The sequence below is a fragment of the Antechinus flavipes genome, chromosome 6 (genome assembly GCF_016432865.1).
Source record: "Antechinus flavipes isolate AdamAnt ecotype Samford, QLD, Australia chromosome 6, AdamAnt_v2, whole genome shotgun sequence".
Lineage (NCBI taxonomy): Eukaryota > Metazoa > Chordata > Mammalia > Dasyuromorphia > Dasyuridae > Antechinus > Antechinus flavipes.
In genome coordinates, this window is record NC_067403.1 from 187,738,354 (window position 1) to 187,760,561 (window position 22,208).

At 44.3% G+C, this 22,208-nt stretch overlaps 2 protein-coding genes across 2 annotated transcripts in view; one reads left to right on the plus strand and one right to left on the minus strand.

Annotated features, from left to right (window-relative positions):
• The window catches only part of PRAG1 (PEAK1 related, kinase-activating pseudokinase 1), a 46,293-nt gene extending 42,254 nt beyond the window's left edge, over window positions 1-4,039 (minus strand). Inside the window, exon 1 of the mRNA XM_051965824.1 lies at window positions 3,828-4,039. The gene's annotated coding sequence lies outside the window, so the exon portion shown is untranslated. The remainder of the gene's footprint in view (window positions 1-3,827) is intronic.
• On the plus strand, window positions 10-4,412 carry LOC127541496 (basic salivary proline-rich protein 1-like). Its single transcript, XM_051966737.1, has 3 exons — window positions 10-153; window positions 293-435; window positions 3,575-4,412. Exons 1-3 carry the CDS (start codon window positions 10-12, stop codon window positions 4,410-4,412), a joined length of 1,125 nt encoding a protein of 374 aa, XP_051822697.1.
• The last annotated feature ends 17,796 nt before the right edge of the window (window positions 4,413-22,208 follow it).

Sequence of the window (22,208 nt, forward strand, 5' to 3'; positions counted from 1 at the left end):
TCCAACGGTATGGCCTTCAAGGCTGCTACTGCAGCCTTTCACACAGCCACTGTCCACCTGACCAGGCCAGGGAAGCCTGAAACCATTTCCTCAGCCAAAGGGTTCAAATTCTGCTCCCTCCCTGGGCCTGGCCCAGACCAGATGGTCCCCGAGGTCTCCCCCTTGGGACCACAGGCCTTAATTTCCACTTCTGTCCCTCGAACCCTACATCCATCCCTGTTAGCCCACAGCCAGACACTGGACCCAGCTGGGCTAGGCACCTGGGACAGCTCCATAGCACCCCCCTCTGCAGGGGGGCAAACTCCTAGCCACAACCCCAGGGATGACCCCTGCTAAGCCCCGACCACCTCCAGACTGCGCTGTGCAACACAAGGGTCTCCTGGAGGGCCAGACCCCCCTCCTCTGGACAGCTGGGCTGAACCGGTACCAAAACAAGTATGGGATTGTTGATTGGACTCAGCCTGTGCGCTGGGCAAGTCATTAAATAGCAATTGGGGAGGAGGGGGGACACACCCTGCCCTGGACGAACTCACAATCCAGTGGGGGAGACCGCCTGTAACCAACCATGTGTCCCGAGCTCTGGACAAGATGAACTGCTGATAGTCTCACCGGGAGGGAGGGAAGGCCCTAGCCTTGAGGAGGACTAGGAAAGGCAGGGGGCATTCCGGGCATCAGGGACATGAGGGCAGGAGATGAGCAGGCTGGGCAGCATCCCTGGTTCCTAGGGCTCACAGGAGGATCAGGGTGGGAAAAGATAGGAAAGGTGGAGGCAGGGAGGCAGGTCATGAAGAGCTTTGAATGCCGAGCTGAGGAGTTTGTATTTGATCTCAGAGTGATTGGGAGCCCCTGCAGTTAAATGAATGGGAGTGGGGGGAGACTGACAAGGTCAATCTTTGATAACTTTGCTATCTGGTTCTCGGGAAGCCCCTGGATCAGCCAACGGTGACCTTCTATCTACAGCTAGGTGGCGCTGAAGCAGACAATTCTGGACCTGAAGCCAAGAAGTCCTGAGTTCAAATGCTGCCTAAACTGTGGGTTAAACATATGGTGTCACATAACTGAATGGGGGAGTTGTGAAATTATGATTTATTATCAGTAAATGTTTGATCTGTATACCTATTTTATATATCTAAATAGCCAGGGATGTATAAAAATTTCTCAGACAAAAAGGGGTCACAAGTTAAAAAAATTTAAGCCCTGGCCTATGCTAGCTGTATAATTCTGGTCAAGTCACTTAGCCTGTTTGTCCATTTCCTCATCGTAAAACTGGGATAATAATAGCATTTACCTCTTGGTATTATTGTAAGGATCGAACGAGATGCTACATGAGGTGCTTAATTCATGCAGTGCCTGGCACATAATAGGTGCCATATAAATGTTAGCTTATCATGATTTTTCACAGTGGCACAGAGAAAGTTCTTTTTCAGGGCCTCCCTCTGCTGCCCTGATACACCACCCAGGTGGCACGTACAGTAGACAGCGGGAGGAGCTGCCCTTCTAACTTAGTCCGGGCTTGCTTCCTCTCCAAGGAAGGCATTCAGAGGATGGGTTTCTGCCCAAGTCCCGGCTCTCCTGTCTTCCTGCAATCCTTTCTTCTGAGACTCTCCTGGCACCTGGTGTCCATGACAACAATGATATATTCTCACATCTACACACCTGCTAGTTGGGCAACCTCTCTTAAGTTCAGTGCCTCAGTTTCCTCACACATAAAATACGAGGTCTCTCGTCCTTTATGGCCGTTGGCTGGCTGCTGCTCAGATGCTACCAGGGAAGCCTGGGTTACCGCTCAGCCTCGGCCCGCTCCAGCTAACCTGGGAAGGCCGGCACCTTGCCAGCCCACATTCCATACCTCTGAGGAGAGAGGAGGCTTCAGAATTACGCAAGGCCCCCTCGGCAGTGGGAGGGAGGCAGGGAGGCTGCGGAGGAAGAGAAGCCCACTCTATGAGCAGCCCTTTAGGACCAAAGCTCTGAGAGGAGGTTATTGGGGTCTCCACAGGAGGGCTCTTGGTTTGAAGGGTCACTAGGGGAGTCCCTCAGTGGGACAGAGATCCATATATTGTCACGAGAAGACCTCAGGCAGAGGCAAGCAGCAGCCGACCAAGTTCCCCAGACCCTACCCTAGAGTTTAAAGAGCCAATTTCCCTGTAGAAGCCAAGCCAGGCCAAAATGAAGCGCCAGACCCCCTGGCTAAGTCAAGCCGGGCTAGGCAGGCTAGGTGTCTGCCCAGGAAAGCACTTCCATCTGGGGGAAGTATATGTATGTCTGCATTTCCACACCCCCCAGCTGGCCTGGGTGAGTTATGGAGGAAGTGACAGCCTTCCACCGGGGCTGGGGGAGGGACAAGTCAAGTCATGATGGTCCCATGGGGCTGCAGAAGCTTTTCTCTGCCCCGGGTAATCTAATCTCCAGGCAGGAATGTCGCGGAACACCCCCTGCAATCTAACTCTGCAGGATCCCCACCCCCATTCACACACCAAAAATAAACAAAAAATCTTCAAGGTCTCTTGTGTCAATTCCGTGGGGTTCAGGAAAAAACCCCCAACAACCCACCAAAGTTATATTGGCAATTAAAAGCACATGGTTGGGTCGGCACGGTCTGCAGCCCCCAACTTTGCAGGCAAGGCCTCTAGGAGCCTAGGGCTTTTGTGACCTGCTGGCTACCAGACAGGGGGCCAGACACTGAACCTCAAGTTTCCTCCTTTGTGAAACTGGGTGGAATCAAAGTATAGAGCGGGGCAAGCTCAGGAACTGTGATGAGGAAGGGATGGGGGGGAGCTACTTACTGACTGGTCCCCCACACCATCCCTCCTGCCCTTCCCAGGACCTGCTCATAAAGCAAAGGGGGAGTGGGGAGACCCAGAAATTCTTGCTGAGCCCTCCCTCCCCACCCCTGGCTGGAGGGAGCTCTGCTGACCAGATTGGAGGCTGAGAAGGCTCTGAGCCAAAGGTTCCATACAGGGTGTGAGCTTCCCCCTCCCAGAAGACCTTATCTCAAGCTATTTCCCCTGAATCTACTCCCTCGCTACTCCTGCCAGAATGAAGCTGCCAGAGTTTGCTGGTAATTTCCCACCTCCACCCCTTTGCTTCCAAGGTCTCCAGGGCCTCCAGCCCTCCAATCTCTCCCCATCCAGTGCAGCTCTCTGCTAGAGATCTGCTTTTCCCGGTGAGCCTGCCTACCCTAATTTCCCTGGGACCCCTCTGCCTGACCCTAAAGTGTCCCTCCCCGGTTATTTTCATTTTGTTATATATACGTCATTCCTCCTGGAGGTGGGCAGGCGAGGGGCTCTCTGCACCCCAAATTGGGCTCAGTGTTTGCACAACAGAAAGGAGCCCATTCAAACAAGGTTCAGGACTCAGGAAAACTGAGATCCAGGATGGGGCACGGTGGGAAGGCAAGATGGCACAATGGCTAAAGCAATGGACGTGGACCCAAGGGGCCTCGGGTTCAAGTCCCGTTTCAGACATTTCCTACCTGCGTGTGACCCACCCACCCCACGCTCTTCATTCTCTTCGACTTTGCCTGGCCTCAGTTTCCTCCTCTGTAAAATGAAGGGGGTGGTCTCTGAGGTTCCAGACCCCTGCAGGTCTCGGAGGGTGGGAGCCCCGATCTGGCCAGTGGCCACAGCCTCAGCGCCTGTGCCTCCCTGGCGCCCTTCTGCAGGCCTAAAGGAGAGTCTCCCCGGACTCTGGGAACGCCCCCCTCCCCACCCCCAAGCTTCTCAGCTCCCGAATTAGGCGGCTGGCTCCCACCCCCAAGGGTTCACGGTTGCCTCAGTTTCCCTGACTGTGGTCGGAGCTCCCCTCTCCAGCGTAGCTCGGAGACTCACCTGCAGCCGCCGCCTCCGGATCCCGGGACCAGCCGAGCGGAGGCAGGACCCCAGCCCCGCAGAGCCCCCGGCCGGGACACCGGGGGCATTGTTCCCGGGGCGCGCAGGCGCGCGTGTGCCCGCGTGAGTGTGAGCGCGTGTGTGTGCCCGCGTGTGAGTGTGAGAGCCCCGGTGGGAGGCAGCCCCGCCGCTGCTGCAGCCGCCTCGTGCACTCGCACCGGGCCGGAGCCCCAGCCTCCCGGGCCAGATCGCGTACCGCCCCGCCCCGCCCCCCTCGGGTCCTCCCCGCCCCCGAACGCCCCCGCCCTCGGACCGCCCCGATCGGCCCCGCCCCGCCCCCTCGGATCCTGCCGGACCTCCCCCGCCCCCTCGGACCCTCCGAGGCCGCAGACAGCCCGGGACAGCGCCCCCTCGGACCCTCTCCGGACCTCCCCAATCCCCCGCCGCAGTCCCCTTCGCGCCAGCAGTCAGGCAAGAATGCAGAAGCACACCTGGCAGCCGGAGACTGCCCCCCGCACCCCGCAGTCCAGGCTGACCCCTCAGGGCCCCCGGGGTCGAGCTCGCGGCCCCCTCGATCTCCCGTAACTTTGTGCCAGAGCCAGCCGCGCTCCTCGCTGTGCTCCGCAGAAAGTCAGGCTCGGCCTGGAGAGGTCCGGTGCGGGCTGAAGGGAGCAAAGGCGCTTTGGAAGTGAGCCCAGCGTCTCAGCCTCGAAGAGCTAGGGCCTGAAGGGTCCTCAACAACCCCGCCCTTTACAGCTGGGAAACTGAGGCTCAGAAAGAGAAGGAGGCTGGTCCAAGTTCACGCACAGGATACTAGATCTAGAGCTGGGAGGAATGGCAGGTGCTGTGGGCTCCAGGGAAGCCTGGCTTGCTGTCATAGACAGTATTAGGGCAGGATTTGCACACAGAGTAAGAGGGCAAAAAAACCAAACCACTTATGGCAGGTTACACGAGGGGTTCCCAGTTCTGATCGCTGCAAAGGCCAAGTCTAGCCTCTCTGGGTGATGGAAAGAGACAGCAAAGGGCCAGTGATCCTCTTTACCTTGCTCCCCTCTTGTGTCCTTTCTCCAGAATCACAGCATTCCTCTCCTCCCTAATTACCGCCTTTGGACTTGGAAATGTCATTCCAAGTCTTCACTGACATCTTTGCAATATTAACTCCACAGTGGCTCACCCTTCTTACTGACCAGCCACTTCTCTGCTTTCTTGTGGGCAATGCTCTGGTGACATGTTTTCTGCCTTCCAGAAGAAGGGCTCCTTCTCAGCCCCCTTCACTCAGTCATGATTCATCTCCATACTCCCATGTGATCATGCCCCAAATTTCTGTCCTGGGACACCTTTCTCTCCACCATCTTTTTTTTTGTCTACGGAATTTGGCCCATGGGTTCAAATATTAAGTTCTCCTCCTTTGAAATAGGCCTTTTGCTCCATTCCTATAACTTCATGATGGCCAACTTTGCTGTGATGTCCCTCAAATGTCTTCCATGTCAAGAATTCATCCTCTCCCTCTTTAAGCTTGTCCCTCCTCCAAACTTCTGGTTGCTGAGGTTGGTAAGCTCTAGGATCCCACTCCGGAGATTTTTCACTTTCCTTCACCAACCTTTCCTTTGACCTCATGTTTTCTGCCTCTTTCTCTCCTGTCCTTTTAGGGAAGAAGGGGAAAGTTGATGGAGAGTAGGACTTCCTTCTGTTTTGTCCTAATCTCCAGCTTTCTGTGGGAAGAGCAGTGAAGTAGCCTCTCATCTGACCTTGTAGCTCCCTTCTAATAATACTGTACTTTTGTCCTTTGAGAAGAAGAGGGGTGCTGTTCACACAATGTCGACCCTTCATATTCCTGGTCATACTCTTCACATACCAGATATGCTGAACTCCTGCGGATCATATCTAAACCTCATTCCCAGACTACCTCCAATTCCTTATTCCATCCTTTTTATTCTCTATCCCAATGGTTTTAACCAAACACAGCACAGGCCTTCCCCTGTGTTCTCTGAAATACTTGTCCACTTGTTTGTGGCAGCCTTTGTTGTAGTGGCAAGAAACGGGAAACTTGAGTGGATGCCTACCATCTGGAGAATGGCTGGATAAGTTATGGTATATGAATGTGATGGAATATTATTGTTCTGTAAGAAATGACCAGCAGGATGATTTCAGAGAGACCTGGAGAGAGTTACATGAACTGAGTAGAACCAGGAGATCATTGTAACTGGCAACAAGATTATATGATGATCAATTTTCTCTTCAGTAATGAGATGATTCAGACTAGTTCCAATGATCTTGTGATGAAGAAAGCCATCGACATCCAGAGAGAGGACTGTACGAACTGAGTGTGGATCACAATATAGCATTTTCATTCTTTTTGCTGTTGTTTGCATTTTCTTTTCTTTCTTTTTTTTTTCCTGTTTGATCTGATTATTCTTGTGTAGCAAGATAATTGTATAAATATGTATGCATAAATCGGATTTAGTATATATTTCTACCATGTTTAACATATATTGGATTGTGTGCCATCTGGGGAGGGATAGAGAAGGGGGACAGGAGGAAATTGGAACACAAGGTTTTACAAGGATTCATCCATACAAGGGAAAAAAAAGAATCCTCTCTTCCATCTTGACTTTTTGGTGAACCAATTTGGTGAACTCTATACTGTCCTCTTCTTTTGAAAGCCCAAATCTCTTATCACACCAAAGATTATATATTCAGCCAAGTCTCAGCCATGGACCTTGCTATTATTCACCATACCATTGCTTATAAATGCCCTGATCTAGAAAGATCTTTTTTTTAATTAAAGCTTTTTATTTTCAAAACATATGCACAGATAATTTTTCAACATTAACCGTTACAAAGCCTTGTGTTTCAAATTTCCCCTTCTTTCCCCCACCCCCTCCCCTAGATGGCAAGTATTCAAATATATATTAAACATGGTCAATTCTTCTATATATATTTCCACAATTATCATGCTGCACAGAAAAAATGGGATCAAAAAAGGAAAAAAATAAGAAAGAAAACAAAAGAAGCAAACAACAACAAAATAGTGAAAATACTATGTTGTGATCCACACTCAGTCCCCACAGTTCTCTATCTGGGTGTAGATGACTCTCTTTATCTCAAGACCATTGGAACTGACCTAAACCATCTCATTGTTAAAAAGAGCCACATCCATCAGAATTGATCATCATATAATCTTGCTTTTGCCTTGTACAATGATCTTCTGGTTCTACATGCCCTCAAGAGATCTTTAGGAGATGCTACAGTCACCTCTAGCCACTGTCCTAAATCTCTCTTCCTTTTCACAGCCAAATTCTTAAAAGCTGCCTAAGGATGGTTTTCATTCCCCATTCAGATCTACTTTTCAGCCAGACCTCATCACTCAAATGAAACTGCAAATGATCTCTTAAAGGCCACAGCTGGGTGGCGCTGCAGTGGATAGAGCACCAGATTTAGAGTCAGAAAGGCTCATCTTCCTGAGTTCAAATCCAATCTAGCTGTGTGACCCTGAGCAAGTCACTTACCTCTGTTTACCTCAATTTCCTCATCTGTAAAATGAGCTGAAGAAGGAAATGGCAAAACCATTTCTGTAGCTCTGCCAAGAAAATCTCACAGTCAGCTACTGCAACAAAAATGATTGCTTATTCTTTTTGACTTCTTACATGCATTTCCCCTTCTTTTTCCTAAAGCACCCTCTCCTCTGAGATATACATGATCTGATTTTTCCCCTCTCTGACTGTTCCTTTTTAATTGGTATCAACAACTTCTTCCTACTTCTGTAAGCTCCAAAGCTCCAGCTTGAGTTATAGTCTTGCTTCCTTCTACACAGTCTCTTGGAGACAGTCTCTGCATTCATAGCTTTTAATTATCATTTCTATGCTCATTACTCTCAAAAAACAGCTAGCATTTGCATAGCACCTATTATGTGCCAGGCACTGTACTAAGTACTTTAAAAATAATACCTTATTTGATCATCACAACAACCCAGGCTGGAGTGGAGGAGGAGGAGAGGGCTGTTAATTATTCCCATTTCCAGATGGGAAAAATGAGACAGACAGAAGTTAAGTGACTTGTTCAGGATCACACAACAAGTGTTTGAGGCAGGCCGTGAACCCTCATCTTTCTGACATTAAATCAATCAACGTATCTGAAGTAGATCTGACTGGTTAGCCTCTCTGCTATCTTTACCTACAGAAATTATTTTGTCTCATGTTTTTTTTTCCTTTTTGGTATAATTTTTCTGGTGCAGCAAGATAATTGAATAAATATGTATGCATATATTGGATTTCACATATATTGGATTACTTACTATCTAGGAGAGGGGGTGGAGAGAAGGGGAGAGAAATTGGAATACAAGGTTTGAGAGGGTTAATGTTGAAAAATTATCCATGTATATGTTTTGAAAATTAAAAAGGTTTAATAGAAAAAAAATGATTTCATACTCTGGAAGCATATTACAAACTTTTTTTTTTTAGCTTCTCTAGAAATCTAAAGAAATGATCCAGACACTAGGAAAAGGCCCAGGTTAAAAAAAAAAAAAAAATGAGTCTTAGGTCTTTCTTAGGGAAGTGCATTAAGAGTGATGATTACATTTTACTTTAATTTTTAAGTGATCAATGCTGTCCTCCACCCTTCTCCATTGAGAAAGAATTAAGATCTTTTCTGCAGCTCTCCCCAGGAGAGGAGAGTTTCTGCTCACTCAACAATACTATAATGTTAGCTCTGGTTCTATTTTTACACGTTGTGACCTTTACCTGGTTCAAAATTCCTAAAAATATTCCTGAGTTGCATTGAAGGGCATGGATTTACTGTGTAGGTCTGAACTTCTCTCTAAAGTAAAAAGGCATGGATTGAAGTGATGTGAAGTGAAGTGATCAAGAACCAGGAGAACATTGTATAGAGTTATAGTAACATTGTGTAGTGATGGATTATGATTGATTTAGTTCTTCTCAGCAGTTCAATTATCCAAGTCCTGAAGGATTTATGATAGAAAATCATCCATCTGCAGAGAAAGAACTGATGAAAGTCTGAATGCTGACTGAAACACACTATTTTCACGAATCTTTTCTTTTGGCCTATTTCTTTTACAACATAACTAATATGGAAATGTATTATATATATCATATATTTTACATGATTGTACATATATATAATATCCATCAGAATCATATACCACAACTCTTTTAACTATTCCCCAATTTATGGGCATGGTCTCAATGTCTAATTCTTTGCCACCATACACATACAAAAAAAGCTGCTATAAAAACTTTTGTACATTTAGAGTCTTTCTCTTTTTCTTTGATCTCTTTGGAGTATAGCTCTTGCAGTGATTTTGCTAGGTTAAAAGATATACATGGTTTTATAGTCTTTGGGACATAGTTTCAAATTGTTCTGCAAAATTATGGGATCACTTCATAGCTCTACTAACAATTCATTAATGTACCCATTTCCTTTTAACCTCTCCAGCATCTGTCATTTTTCTTTCTTTCTTTCTTTCTGTTTTTGGACAACTTTGTCAATCTGGTGAGTGTGAGATGATACTCCAGACTTGTTTTAATAGTGATGTAGAGTGTTTTTTCATTGAGTATCAAGAGCTGAGATTTCTTTCTCTGAAAATTTCCATATCCTTTGACCATTTTGCCAATAAATTATTATATATAATATAAACTATATAAAATTATATATACTACATATAGGCTATGTTATTATATTAATATGCTCTTCTATATTATACTTGTTAAAATAAATAAATAATAAATAAATAGTATAAATAAATAAATAAATAAAATGATTGTAGACAGTATTTATTGAAGTAATTGGAGCTGTGACTTGCCCAGGGTCACACAGTTAGTAATTGTCTGAGGTTGGATTGGAACTCAAGTCTTCCTGATTTCAGGGTTGATCATCTATCCAATGTAACACCTTGCTGTCCCTTACAGTTTTTGTAAATGGGATTTTTTTATCTCTTCTTGCTGGGTTTTGTTGATATTACACAGAAATGCTGATCATTTATGTGGTTTTATTTTACATCCTGCAACTTTCCTAAAGTTATTAATTGTTCTAGCTAGTTTTTTAAGTTGATTTTCCTGGATTCTCTCTATATAGCATCATATAATCTATAAAGTGTGATTGTTTTGTTTCCTCATTACTTATTCTTATTCCTTCATTTTCCCCCTTATCTTGCCATAGCTAGCATTTTGATTACAACATTCAGTAATAATGATGATCATGGATATCATTGCTTCACTCTTATTGGGAAGATTTCTAGTGTATCCCCATATGACATAGATTTGTAAAATAATCTTCAGGAGATGGAAACAAGTTCAAGAAACAGAAAATAAATAGGAAAGCCTAGCATTAAATAGTGTTGGAAATACTAAAAAAGCTCAGATTGAGTTGATGCTTGTGAGAGAATCCAAGGATAACAAAATAGGGCTCATTTTATTTTTTAGTTAAATTGAAGGAAAAAGTAACCTTGAAGAAGGGATAGGATCCTGAATTGGAGTGGATGGAACAATGGTAGTTGATAATGGGGAAGAAAAAATGGCGAATTCTCATTTTGTTTTCTATTTGTTCTGCAAAGGAGAAAGATGGAACAAAAATTACTAACAGGGAGGAGATACTCAAGTTAAGTAAAACAATCCCTAGCTACCATGGTAAATTCAAGTATCTTGGCTCAGGAGAACTACACTCTTGGATCCTAAAAGAAATGGCAAATGGAATAGATGAACCATTGTCAGCGACATCTCAAAGCTTGTGGAAAATGGGACTGGGGGGAAAAGGAAATGTTGACCTAATTTTCAAAAAAGGAAAGAGTCAGAATCTATAGACCAGTGACTTGGCAATTCCTAGGAAACTTTTAGAAATAGCCATTAAAAAGATGGTTGGCAAACATGTAGAAAGGAAAAAAGAAGTGATTACAGTCAGCCTGGCTTCCTCACACACAAGTTATACCTGTTTGGACAAGATGACTTAATTAGTAGGAGAAGGAAATGTGGCAGATAGAGATTACTTAGATTTGAAGATCCTAGACTTATAAATTCAGAGCTGGAAGGGATAATAAAGGTCACGGAGTCCAAGTCCTTCATTTCACAGATGAGGAAACCAAGACCCAGAAGCTTGGGTGCTGCATATAGGGTTACATGGCTATTAAGTTCCTGAGCTGATTCTAAGTCTTCCTGACTTTAAGTCCAGAATTCTAACCCTCTCATGATGTTCTTGTAGAGAAGATGAAGAAATATGAATCCGACAGCAATTAGATGAGTTTAGATCTCATTGATCACTCATTCTCAAAGTAGAGAGTACTTGTTAATGGTTCTATGAGAGTGGGGGTTCAAATCTGTGATATTTAGCATTTTTATCAATGACTTAGAAAAAAGTGCTCATTGGATTTGTAAATTCCATCAAATGGCAAGGGATGGTTGACACAACAGAATCAAGACCCAAAAGGATATGGACTAAATAGTACATAGGGTAAAATCTAATTAGAAGAATTCAATAGGGATAAATTTCAAGTCTCACACTTGGATATAAAAATTCCACTTCTCAAACAGAAGATGGAGGAGACATGACTAGACAGATGTTCTGAAAAATATTTGGGGGTTTGAGTGGACTACAAATACAGATGAGTCAGCTGTGTGATGTGGCAGACAAGAAAGGTAATGGAATCCGAGCAAGGGTGCGGCAGAGCCAGCGCACTTGAATTAGTTCATAAAAGCCAATTGTTAAATTTTCAGCATGGACATTTATACCCTGTGTACGCCTACATTTCCTCCCTCTTTCACCCCTTCAGGGCCATGGGTTAGTTGTTTCTAGAGAATATTCCTGAGTCTGGGGCTGCATTAGAGAGGCAGGAGATGAAGGTCCTCTTTGGAGGTATCATTTTCAGCTCTCTGTACCGAGGTTTATGAATGATATTGAGAAACTAGAGAAAGTTCAGAGAAGGGCAACCAGTCTGAGGAAGGGCTTTGGAATCCATGATATATGAGGACTAGTTAAAGGGCAAGCTTGGAAAAAAGAAACCTGGGATGGGGAAGAAGCCCTGTATTGAAGACCAGGATCAGGCTTGTTTGTTTTGACCCCAGAGGGCAGAACCAGGAGCAAGAGGTGAAGCTGGGGGAACCACAAGGAGGCCCTTTTAGGTTTAATACCAGGGAAAAGCTTCCTGTTTGGAAGAGATGCCCAAAGGTGGAGTGGTCTGCTTAGAGAGGTTGTGGGTTCTTCAAGCAGTAGGATTCCTTTGGTGTATGCTTTGGACTTGAAGCTGAGAAGGCCTGTTTCAGCTCTCAGATTCTGTAATTCTGTGATTCCTCCCTGAAACCTCCCCCCAAACTCCCAGCTCTCTGAAAGCAATCTCTTCCTCCTGCAATATCTCCTAGCACATTGCATGATCCTCTCTCTCCTCTTATCTTTTCTTTGTATTATAGACATGTATATAATCTTGTAATCAAACACTCTGAGAATTAAAAAAGCCCAGGGACACCTGATAATTTTCTCTTTCATTTTGCTCAGTCTTCTACTTAGTAAACTTACCTAAAAAGGCAGCTGTACGAGAAAAGCCAAAGTGATTTCAGAAATACTGGGGTGCAACCTGGCTCACTAGCCCATGTGAATGTCACTTTTCTGTACCTCAGTTTCCTCATCTTCAAAATATATATGGGATTGGATAAGGTAGTCTAAGGGCCTTCCCAGCTCAGACTCTGAGGCTGGTGGTCATGGGCAGGTCTCCTGTTTTCTCATTTCCACAATGAAAGGATTGAATTATACAGCCCCTACTGCTGTGCTAAGTCCCTCCCTCTCTGGACCTGTGTCCTGGTCTGAGAAATGGGAAACCTCAAGAAAAGCTCAAGCTGAAAACCTTCCTGCTCCTTCTAGCTTCAATAGAATCCCTTAGTGACAAACTTGGCCACCACTTTCTGTGCACTGACTTGCCAAATTTATTTACACTCTGGGTTTGAAGGAGCCAATGAACCAGCAAAGTCAGAACTGAGTCATTCTCATAAGATTTCAGAATCATCTAGCTTCTCCTTGAATAACCCCCAGGGATAGCAAGTTTGCTATCTCCTTTAAGCCCTGTGGAGTGGCTAAAGAGTGACTAAAGATACTCCCAATTTAAGCTTACCTGTAAGGAGAGCTTTTCTAAGTCACTAATTAACTCAGCCTCAGTCAAACTGAGACTTGTTGAAGACCTTAGCTTAAAAAGGCCAAGGTTCCTCATTGCATCCAGGATCATCTCCAGTCATCCTGATCTGGACCCAGATGGCTCCGGAGGGGAAAATGAGGCAGGTGACCTTGCCCAGCCCTCCCTCACTTAAATCTAATTCACTTGCATGTCATAGCATCACCTCCCTAATATCATGGTCCTCTTCTAAAACAAAGGACTAATAATTCCCTACTTTCAATAATTATTCAAGTAGGAAAATGAGGGGAAGGGTACAGACTTCTAACTTTGCTGTAGATGGTATAGAGGACTGGGTAGAGAGCCAACCTTGGAATCAGAAAAACTTCTCTGAGATATTTCCTGGCTATATGATTCTAGGTAAATCACTTCTCCTTTCATTTTCCCCACACAACTTTCTAAGCCTGCAAGTTGTGAAAGAGGTTCCAGTCTGCGCTGATAGGGGGAATTTCTTCACCTGGGGAGGTACCTCCACCAATGAAATCAAAGATTCAATTCTTAATCCCTTTCCCCCTCATTTGATTGGAGGGTAGACCATATATAACTTCCATCACTGAAATGAACATTGACTTTGCACATAGCTGTCACTGAAAATATTTCTTAAAAGTCTATGGCTGCTTCAATGTTTCCTCTCAGTTACACGCAAGATTACTTACTATTGAGGTAACTTACATATTTAAAAACCATAGCTCTGAGTCCCTACTAATATAGGTATCAGACCAAACCAGATAACACAGTAATTCAAGTCAAAAGATATTTAATTAAATAGAATAGAAAGGCAAATCATAAAGCAAAATCTCTACTCTATAAAGAGCCACAATATCCCACAGGTTCTCATGCTTACTGTCATTGAAGATTGGCATAATTCTCCGTGGATGACTCACAGCTAGGACAACATCTTAATTAGAACTCTAATGGTTCTCCTCCCTTCACCCATCTCTGATTCTCAGTTTCTTTGTTTTACACTTAAATTGCCATCACTCTTTCCCCACAGAATTGCTAGATTTTCTGTCCCTTCTGCAATTACCCTATATTGAGTTGCTACTATTTGCTGGAGACATCCTTAACTTCTGGGACTTTTTTCATGAAAGGGAGTATTTATCATTTCTGTGTGACACTACTCATGCCTAAGAGCTATTTTTGCTCTTTTGTTGCAGATCCATGGCCAGCCCCATTCAGCCAGCACAAGCAATTCTTTAGATCATTCAGGGGAGAGATGGGGTAGACCTATGGCTTTTTTGGAACAGAGAATTCTCAAGTGAGGAACTTCTCTCTCCCGAAGCAATTTCTTATCTTAGAGAACTTCCTACACCACAGAAATGTAAAGGGATTTGCCCAGGCTCACAGAACCAATAAATGGCAATGAGAGTTTTCAAACTGTGGTCTTTCTGACTTTGAGGTCTATTCTCTAATTACTGCTTCAAACATCCTCTCAGCCCCAATGCTGCAGCCAGCCAAGCAAGGAGGCTTGGGGCACAAAATTTTTGAACAGTTTCATTTCTGCTAAGTGGGAAATCCCCTATTTCTTTTCTTGATATTTAGGGTGAGCTGAATAAATTCTTTTCAGTTTCCATCATGCCTCTAGCTACAAGAATAAGAAATAAGCAAATTGCTTTATAATTTCATGTAAAGCCATATATTGCTCTCCGTGAAATCAGTGAAAGGTATTTCTACAGCCAGAGTTGAGGAGACTGTACTTCAGTCATGGGAGATGTCCTGAACAAATGCATGGAAGTAGGAGAATGTGGGGCAAGAGCTACAAACAGGAGTTAGACTGAAATCTAAAGTATGTTAAGGATACTTAACATGCATTGGACTACCTGCCATCTACGGAAGGGGATTGGGGAAAGGAGGGGAAAATTTGGAACACAAAGTTTTGCAAAGATCAGTGTTGAAAAATTACCCATGCATATGTTTTGTAAATAAAAAGCTTGAAAGAAAGAAAGAAAGGGAGGGAGGGAGGGAGGAAGGAAGAGGAAGGGAGGAAGGAAGGAAGGAAGGAAGGCAGGAAGGAAGGGAGGAAGGAAGAAAGGAAGGAAGAAAGGAAGAATGGAAGGAAGGAAGGAAGGAAGAAGAATAAGAATGTTAAGGGAAAGATGAAGGAAAGTAAAGGGTAGAGGGAAGACTGTCTGTGGTGGCTTCATGCCAGGCTGAGATGCTTATATTTCATTCTATGGCCCCTGAGGAGATTTTGAGTAATCTCCTTATGATTCGACAGACCTGGAAATTAGGAAGATTGTTCAACTCCAGCCTCTGTTTCCTTTCCTTTAAAGTGAGGAAGCTGGGCTTGGTGCTCTACTCTGTAGGAGTTTCCCAAAGCTGGTGTCCTTGGTTCTGTGAGATTCATCTGCAACATCAATGTGCCTTTGTTTACCATTCAAAATTCATTCAGGGACAGCACGTCCAAGATGTTGGGCTAGGGGCCCCTCTCTGATTGTCCACGAGTCCCTGGAAATGGATCTGGCCTTTGGCTACACCTCCTTATGCTTCTGTTTATGTTCTTATCTTTTTCTTCCTTCCCCAATCTTTCTCCTCCTTCTTCCTTCCTACTGGTAATCAGATTAAGGAGAACACATAGATTTTAATGACCAATTCAGATCATGTGGCCCTTGTAAAGCAGGGGTTTGTTGTCACACATAGGAAAAAGTGAATAGGAAAGGTCACCCTCTAAGACCTGGGCACACTGAGACAAACACCCCCAACCAGAGCATTCTCCACATACGATCATGGACATAGAAACCAGTCCTTGGGTGGTATAATGTGAGGCACATTGAGTATGGACCAAGGGCTTGAGCACACGCTCAGAGGGATTATTATTGGGGTGAGAGAGTTAAAAAGGACAGTGGGAGTCAGTGAGCGGGATTGTGGGTATAAGCCAAGTGTAAAATTCCAAGTATGTGTATTCTTGGAAGTTTGGGGTGTATCCTGGGGCAGCACAGAGACTAGAACAGTTCAGAGGTCCAGGAAACTCAATTTGCATATGGGACCTCAGTGATCTCTCTTTGAGTATTCTAGCTTTCCAGAAGGATGAGGATAATTTGCAAGGGAGATAACTAAATGATCCTCTTCTGAACCCCAAGTAGTCTCTTTGTGGGAAGGAAGAGTTCCCAAGGATGAGAGAGGGGGGCTTTTATGGACTTAGGGACATAAGTGTCAGATTCCAGAGAAGCCCAAGCAGGGCTCTGGTAGGCCCAATAGAACCAATGCTCCTGGAAATTACAGAGGAAGACATCTCTGAAGGGTTGGAGGGAGAAGACAAATAATAGACTTGAAAAATAGCTTGCATAAGGGAGCGCTGGTTCTAGAGTCTGAGGTTCTAGTTTTGAATCCTGACTCTGTCACCACAGACAAGTCCACCATTAAGTCAGGGTTTAATTTTCCTCTTCTTCAAAACGAAGGAGTTGCATACAGTGGGGAGGGGCCCTGCAGGTTGTGCTCCATGGATCTAGGGAACATTGGTGTGTGGCTCTGTACAGGAAGAATGCAGAGAAGCATGGAATATTGAGTGCCCCTGATGCAGTGAAGCAGAACCCAAGTCTGCAACCAGGGCAATGCACATAGAATCAAATCAAAAAAGAGAGAGGAAACTGTATTTCCCTTTCTTCTTTGCAGAAGTGAGACTGCATGCAAGAGGGCCTTTACAGTTACTGGCAAGCTCAGCTGGCAGGGTGGCTCATTCAGCCAACTTGCTCTTTTTCTTATTAAGTTGGTGCAAGGGAAGCTCCCTGGGTAGTAGAGAGAGGGAGGGATATATTGGAAATGATGGTGGTTTTATTGTTCTTCAGTAGTATCTGACCCCACTTGGACTTTTCTTGGAAAAGATACTGGAGTGCTTGGTCATTTCCTTCTCCAGCTCATTTTATGGAGAAACTGAGGCAAAGGCGGTTAAATGACTTATTCAGGTTTACATAGCTAATACGCGTCAGATTGGATTTGAACTCAGGAAAATGTGAATTCCTGACTCCAGACCCACCACATCGCCATGAAGTGGAAGTGAAGCAAGAACAATGAGGAAAGCCACAACATTCAGTCCAGGTCCACCCTCCTTAAAAGGAGAAGTCAATCAGACAAACTCTGATTAACTTTCAGCACCCCAGGCCCTTTTCCTCATTTCCTCAAGTCCCCATTCCGTGGGTCCCATGATCCTTCAGTCCCTCCTTTTAGCTGATAAAAACTAATACTGTGCACCTTTGGAGCCCCTTTCCCAGGACTTACTCACCTCCCTAAGCAGCCTTTTGTCAATACTCAGTGTCTCCTGTTTGTCCAAATCAGTAATGGCGCAAAGAAGAGGCGCCATGATAATCCCCTGGTCTTTTGAAGTTCCCTGGCCTTTTTCCGGAGCAAGGAAGTTCAAAATTTTACTCATTTCAAATGGGGAATGGCCCTCTCAAAAATAGCCTCCACAAAGCGGAATGTGTGACATTCCAAAGTCCAAAAGGAGCATTGTTCTGTCCCCTTGCAAACAGGACTTGCCCAAGAGGTGAGGGAAATGTCAGGGAGGCAACACCCTGGGTGAATGGAACTGCCCAGGACAGAAAAAAGAGGGGTCCCAGAAGGAGCAAGTGGGAATAGAAGGAGCTCAAATTGATGGCTGGACACCTTGGTGAGGCTCAAAAGGGAAGTCAGGGTTGGACAAGGGTTTTTAAAGAGATTAGAAAGAGAAGGGGCTGAGAACAGAGTCCTGGGGAACCCCACCACCCCCAAATCATCAAGCCTAACTATTAGCAGTAATAGTAACTCTATAAACTCCTGGGGTGAGAGAGTTCATGGCTTCTCAGGAGAGCTGAAAAGTGTCCTTGCTTTAAATCATGTCTGTCTAAACTTCAGGATACTGGGTTCCCTTTCCTTACCACGGCAGAGGATCTACTCTGTGACCAGTTTGTGGATTTAAGTGTTTTACTGGGAAAACAGTAGGAATGAAGTAACATGCAGCTCGCCTCTGTAGGGTGGACATTGGACTTGTAAAGAAGAGCCACATTCAGATTTGGCCCCAGACACCCATTTTCCGCCTTTGTAAAATGAGGGGCTTGTCTTCCATGACCCTGAGTTCCCTTCCACTTTTCCGTCAATGGTCCCATGGTCCTAGAAATCTGTAGTTCTCGGCTTCCTGGGAATCTCTCACCCTCATGCCATCACATGTCAGACACAGTCCACTAGCCTTGCAGTGACCAATGGCTCGGGGCCATGTTGCCAGGCAAAGGAGAGGGGCAACGAGACAGGCACGGGCTCACAAAGGAACTCCCGGAGAATGGCTCTTTTGAGTGAAAAGGCAGGGTTTTTTTTTTTTTTTCTCTCCGAGATATGTGGGGATCAGGGGAGGAGGAGAGGCAGGATAAGGGTCAGAAGACACTGCTTCTTACACAGGGATTGACTAACAAGCTGCCTTTGTCAGCAGCGGCTGGAGGGCTGGCACCTGCAGCTGATGCCAGACCGTCTCTCAGAGCAAGGGCTGGGGCAGCACAGGCTCCCAAGGGATTCTGAGAAAGAAGAGGCCATCTGGACCTTTGTGAGGCAGTGGGGCAGGAGTCCTGAGGCTGTGGGGTGCTTGGTTCTCCTCAAACAGGGACCAGAGAGAGCATGGACCAATTTCAAGGCAAACATTTTTTGAAGTAGTGCTTCCCCTAACTACTGGCACATAGTAGGCACTTAATAAATATTTATTGACTGACTAATAGTAGCCATCCATGGTGGAAGCACTGGAATAGCTTACATTTATATAGCACTTAAAGATTTATAAAGACTTTACATATATATATATATATATATATATATATATATATATATATATAATCTCACTTAATCCTCACAATACTTCTATGAAGTTATTGTTCAGTCATTTCAGTTCAATCATTTCAGCTCTTCATGATTCCATTGGGTTTTCTCAGCAAAGATACTGAAGTGGTTAGCTATTCCATCTCCAGCTTTAATAACTTGCCCAGTCACTTAGTGTCTGAGGCTAGATTTGAACTCATAAAGATGGGCTTTACCGATTATAAGCCAAGGTTCTCTTTATTGCTTCCATTTAGCTGCCCAAATCAGAAAGTTCTGATTTAGGAAAACTCAAGTTCAAATCTAGCTTCAGATTCACATTATTAGCTGTATGAACATGGTCAGGTCACTTACTCAACTATAAAATGAACACTTACCTTGCAGGATTGTGGTGAGGATTAAATGTGATAATATTTGTAAAGTGCTAACCACAATGTCTAGCCCATAGTAGGAACACTATACATGTTTGTTCATTCACTTATTTAATTTTTATCATTAATCATTTCTTTTTATTTTAGATTTTTATTGAAGTTTTTTTTTATTTTCAAATGATATGCAAGGATAATTTTTTCAACATTGACCCTCGCAAAACCTTGTGTTCCAATTCCCCCCCTTTCAACCTCAACCTCCTCCCATAGATGGTATGAAATCCAATATATATTAAACATGGTAACACCATAAATATTTATTTCCTCTTAATTTTACTATATCATCTTACTAAATACTTTGCTCCAGGAACTAAAAGGGAGGGAACAGACTAGTGGGGGCTCAGGAGTCAGAATTAATGCCCTTGGAGTTATCCCTGAATCCTGAAAGTAAGTTATATTTGTTTTCCAGTGATCCCAAACTTTATTTTGCCAGTGTGATTTGAAGAAAGTGGTCCCAGACACATCTGTGTGAGCCTTCTAGCACTATGATCTCAGGCTCCACTTTTCTCCATTCCAAATAATCTTCTCCAAGAAGCACCTGGAAAGAGATCTTCCTGGGTGGGCTCTTGATGTCTCCTCTTGGAACATGATAAGATTAGTGGATGAGATTGGAGGACAGAATTGCTTTCAATGGTGCTTTCTAACCCCAGAATTGCCTCTAGGTCTTTCTTCTTTTAGTGAACTGGTACTGATAAAGCTCAGCTGGGATATCCTGGCCCCTCCCCAAATGACTCAATTTAGATAGACCTCATACACCAACGCAGCCTCTTGTGGAGTAGAATCAATAGCTCTGAACTGGATTCCTGCCCCTGACACACCCTTGAGCACCTTATCCAAATCACTTCTCACTAATGAGCCACTTGCTCTCCTTACTTCATGGGCAATTGGGAGGCAAATGCTCAGTGAAGAGGCGGTGTGAAGAGATTACTGCTTTGTGAGAAGGAGGACCCAGATTTCCTGTCCCTGAAACTGGATTGAAAAGACAATGTATTCCATAGGAGGAGTCCATCACTCTGGAATAGGCATAAGTACTGGGAGCTGATGGGCAACATGAAGCCACTTCAGACAAGTTTGTGCTTGGATCCATGCCCACCAAATGGGCACCAAAGTTTTCAGTTTGTCTTGATAGCTGCTGGTCATTCTTGGGGACATGATGAATAGGGGCTCTCCATACTTGGGGTCAAGGGGGAAGGAAACACCTTGGACTCCAGGTATTTTTTTAGAATAAACATCCCATCTTTTGCTCAAACAAAAATTGGGCAGGTATGACCGACAGTTTCCCTCCTCCTTGGTTTCTTTAGCTATTGAACTCATCCCACCATTCAGTGGGAACTTCCTAAAGAATACTGGTTCTAGTCCCGCAGGGGATGGTTTGCTGAGGAGAGATGGCAAAACTTTTTGATTAAAGTCTTTATATTCTTGACAAGAAAAACTTGTTTATATTCTGGTGACTTCTCATATCTCTGGATTATCTCCCATACATACCTGGGAATTTCAGTATCTGAATCTCCTTCCTTCCAAGAATTGTTACCAGCTCCCCTTAAAAGCACATAGTTTTATAAGGCTCAAATGGCCTGAATGGTTTTAATTATAAGCTAACTGAAACAAATTGGCTATATGCCAGTGAGCAATACTCCCCTAAAAACCTGTGGGTTTTTTTTCACTTAGAGTACAACCAGAAGAGTTTTATCTGGGAGCACTTAGGTTTTTTCTCTCCCTATAAATGCTCCCCTGCCCATTTTTTTGGTCTCTTTCAAATTATTTATTTAATTTATTCATTCTTCCGGGTCTTGGGACAGAAGACAAATCCGAAGAAAAGAACCTTGGTCTCTTTGTCTCTGTATTCTACAGCCAACAGGAAGCAGCAAAGCTTTCCCCAATGTTCCCAGGTTCTTGCGCAGACATTCTGAGATGACCACCTATATTACTGCTCTGAAACCTTCACTCCTCTGTTTCCCATACTTTGGGATAGTAATTAAATTTGCAGCCCCAGCACTCCATCACAACCATCTCCCTCAAATCCATAAATGGATCCCAAAGGAAGCATTTGTTTTCCAAACTGGAAAATACCAATAGACAGGAAAAAATTTATCTGTGTGACTATGAGTTGCTAAAGACAGATCACCTACTTCAAGAGCAGAACTTGGCCACATACTTAAGGTCATTTGGTGCTGTGAAAAAAGCAGCTGTCCTGGGGGATAGGAGAATAACTTCTAGTCCTGGCTGTGGCTACTGTGGGAAAACTTTAGCTCCCCTGATCTTGGTAGAGTTGGGGTAGAGTGGGGTTTAAGGGTGGGTTCTGGAAAGGATAGTGTGTGAGGTAGAGGATTAACACCATCTGGATCATTATTGGGTAGGAGTTTGTGACATGGAGTATTACTACTCAAAAGAGTGCTGTCAGAAAACCCTTTAACACCAAAATGCTGTGGGAATGAGTTACCCTCTGGTAAGCCAGAGTGCTTTAGAATAAGGTCATATATTTAAAGAAGGAAAGAGATAGAATCTAGAAGTTAATGAGTCTAATCCCTCATTTGACAGATGAGGAAACTGAGGCAGACAGCGGCTAAGTGATTTGTCCAGGATCATACAGTTATTAAGAGTCTGTGAGATTTGAATCCAGATACTAAGCAGAGTTGGGCGGAACCTTTAGGAGTTCTGTTTGTCAAATTTATAGCTCCTAGGGAGAAGATTCAGAAAGATGTCTGGATGGCTGCAATCTTCCTGCAATCTTCCTCTTGCTTCCATGCTTGGGTAGAACCCACAGAGCTAAATCTCCCAGACAAAACTAACCTAAATCTTCCTGGTGTTAAACAGCATGTCCCTAATGATCCATGTTCTTTCATGCTCCAGAAAGGACTCTATTAAGCTCTCATTGAGCCAAGACAGTTGGCCAGGTCACAGCAAACCAACCATGGACAGAGTGATTGCCAAACCTCTCTCCTTGGTTACTCACATTCTTCTCTTTATTGGGAAGTGGGTCTTTGAAGGTATATATATTTTTGCTTAGATACTCATACACAC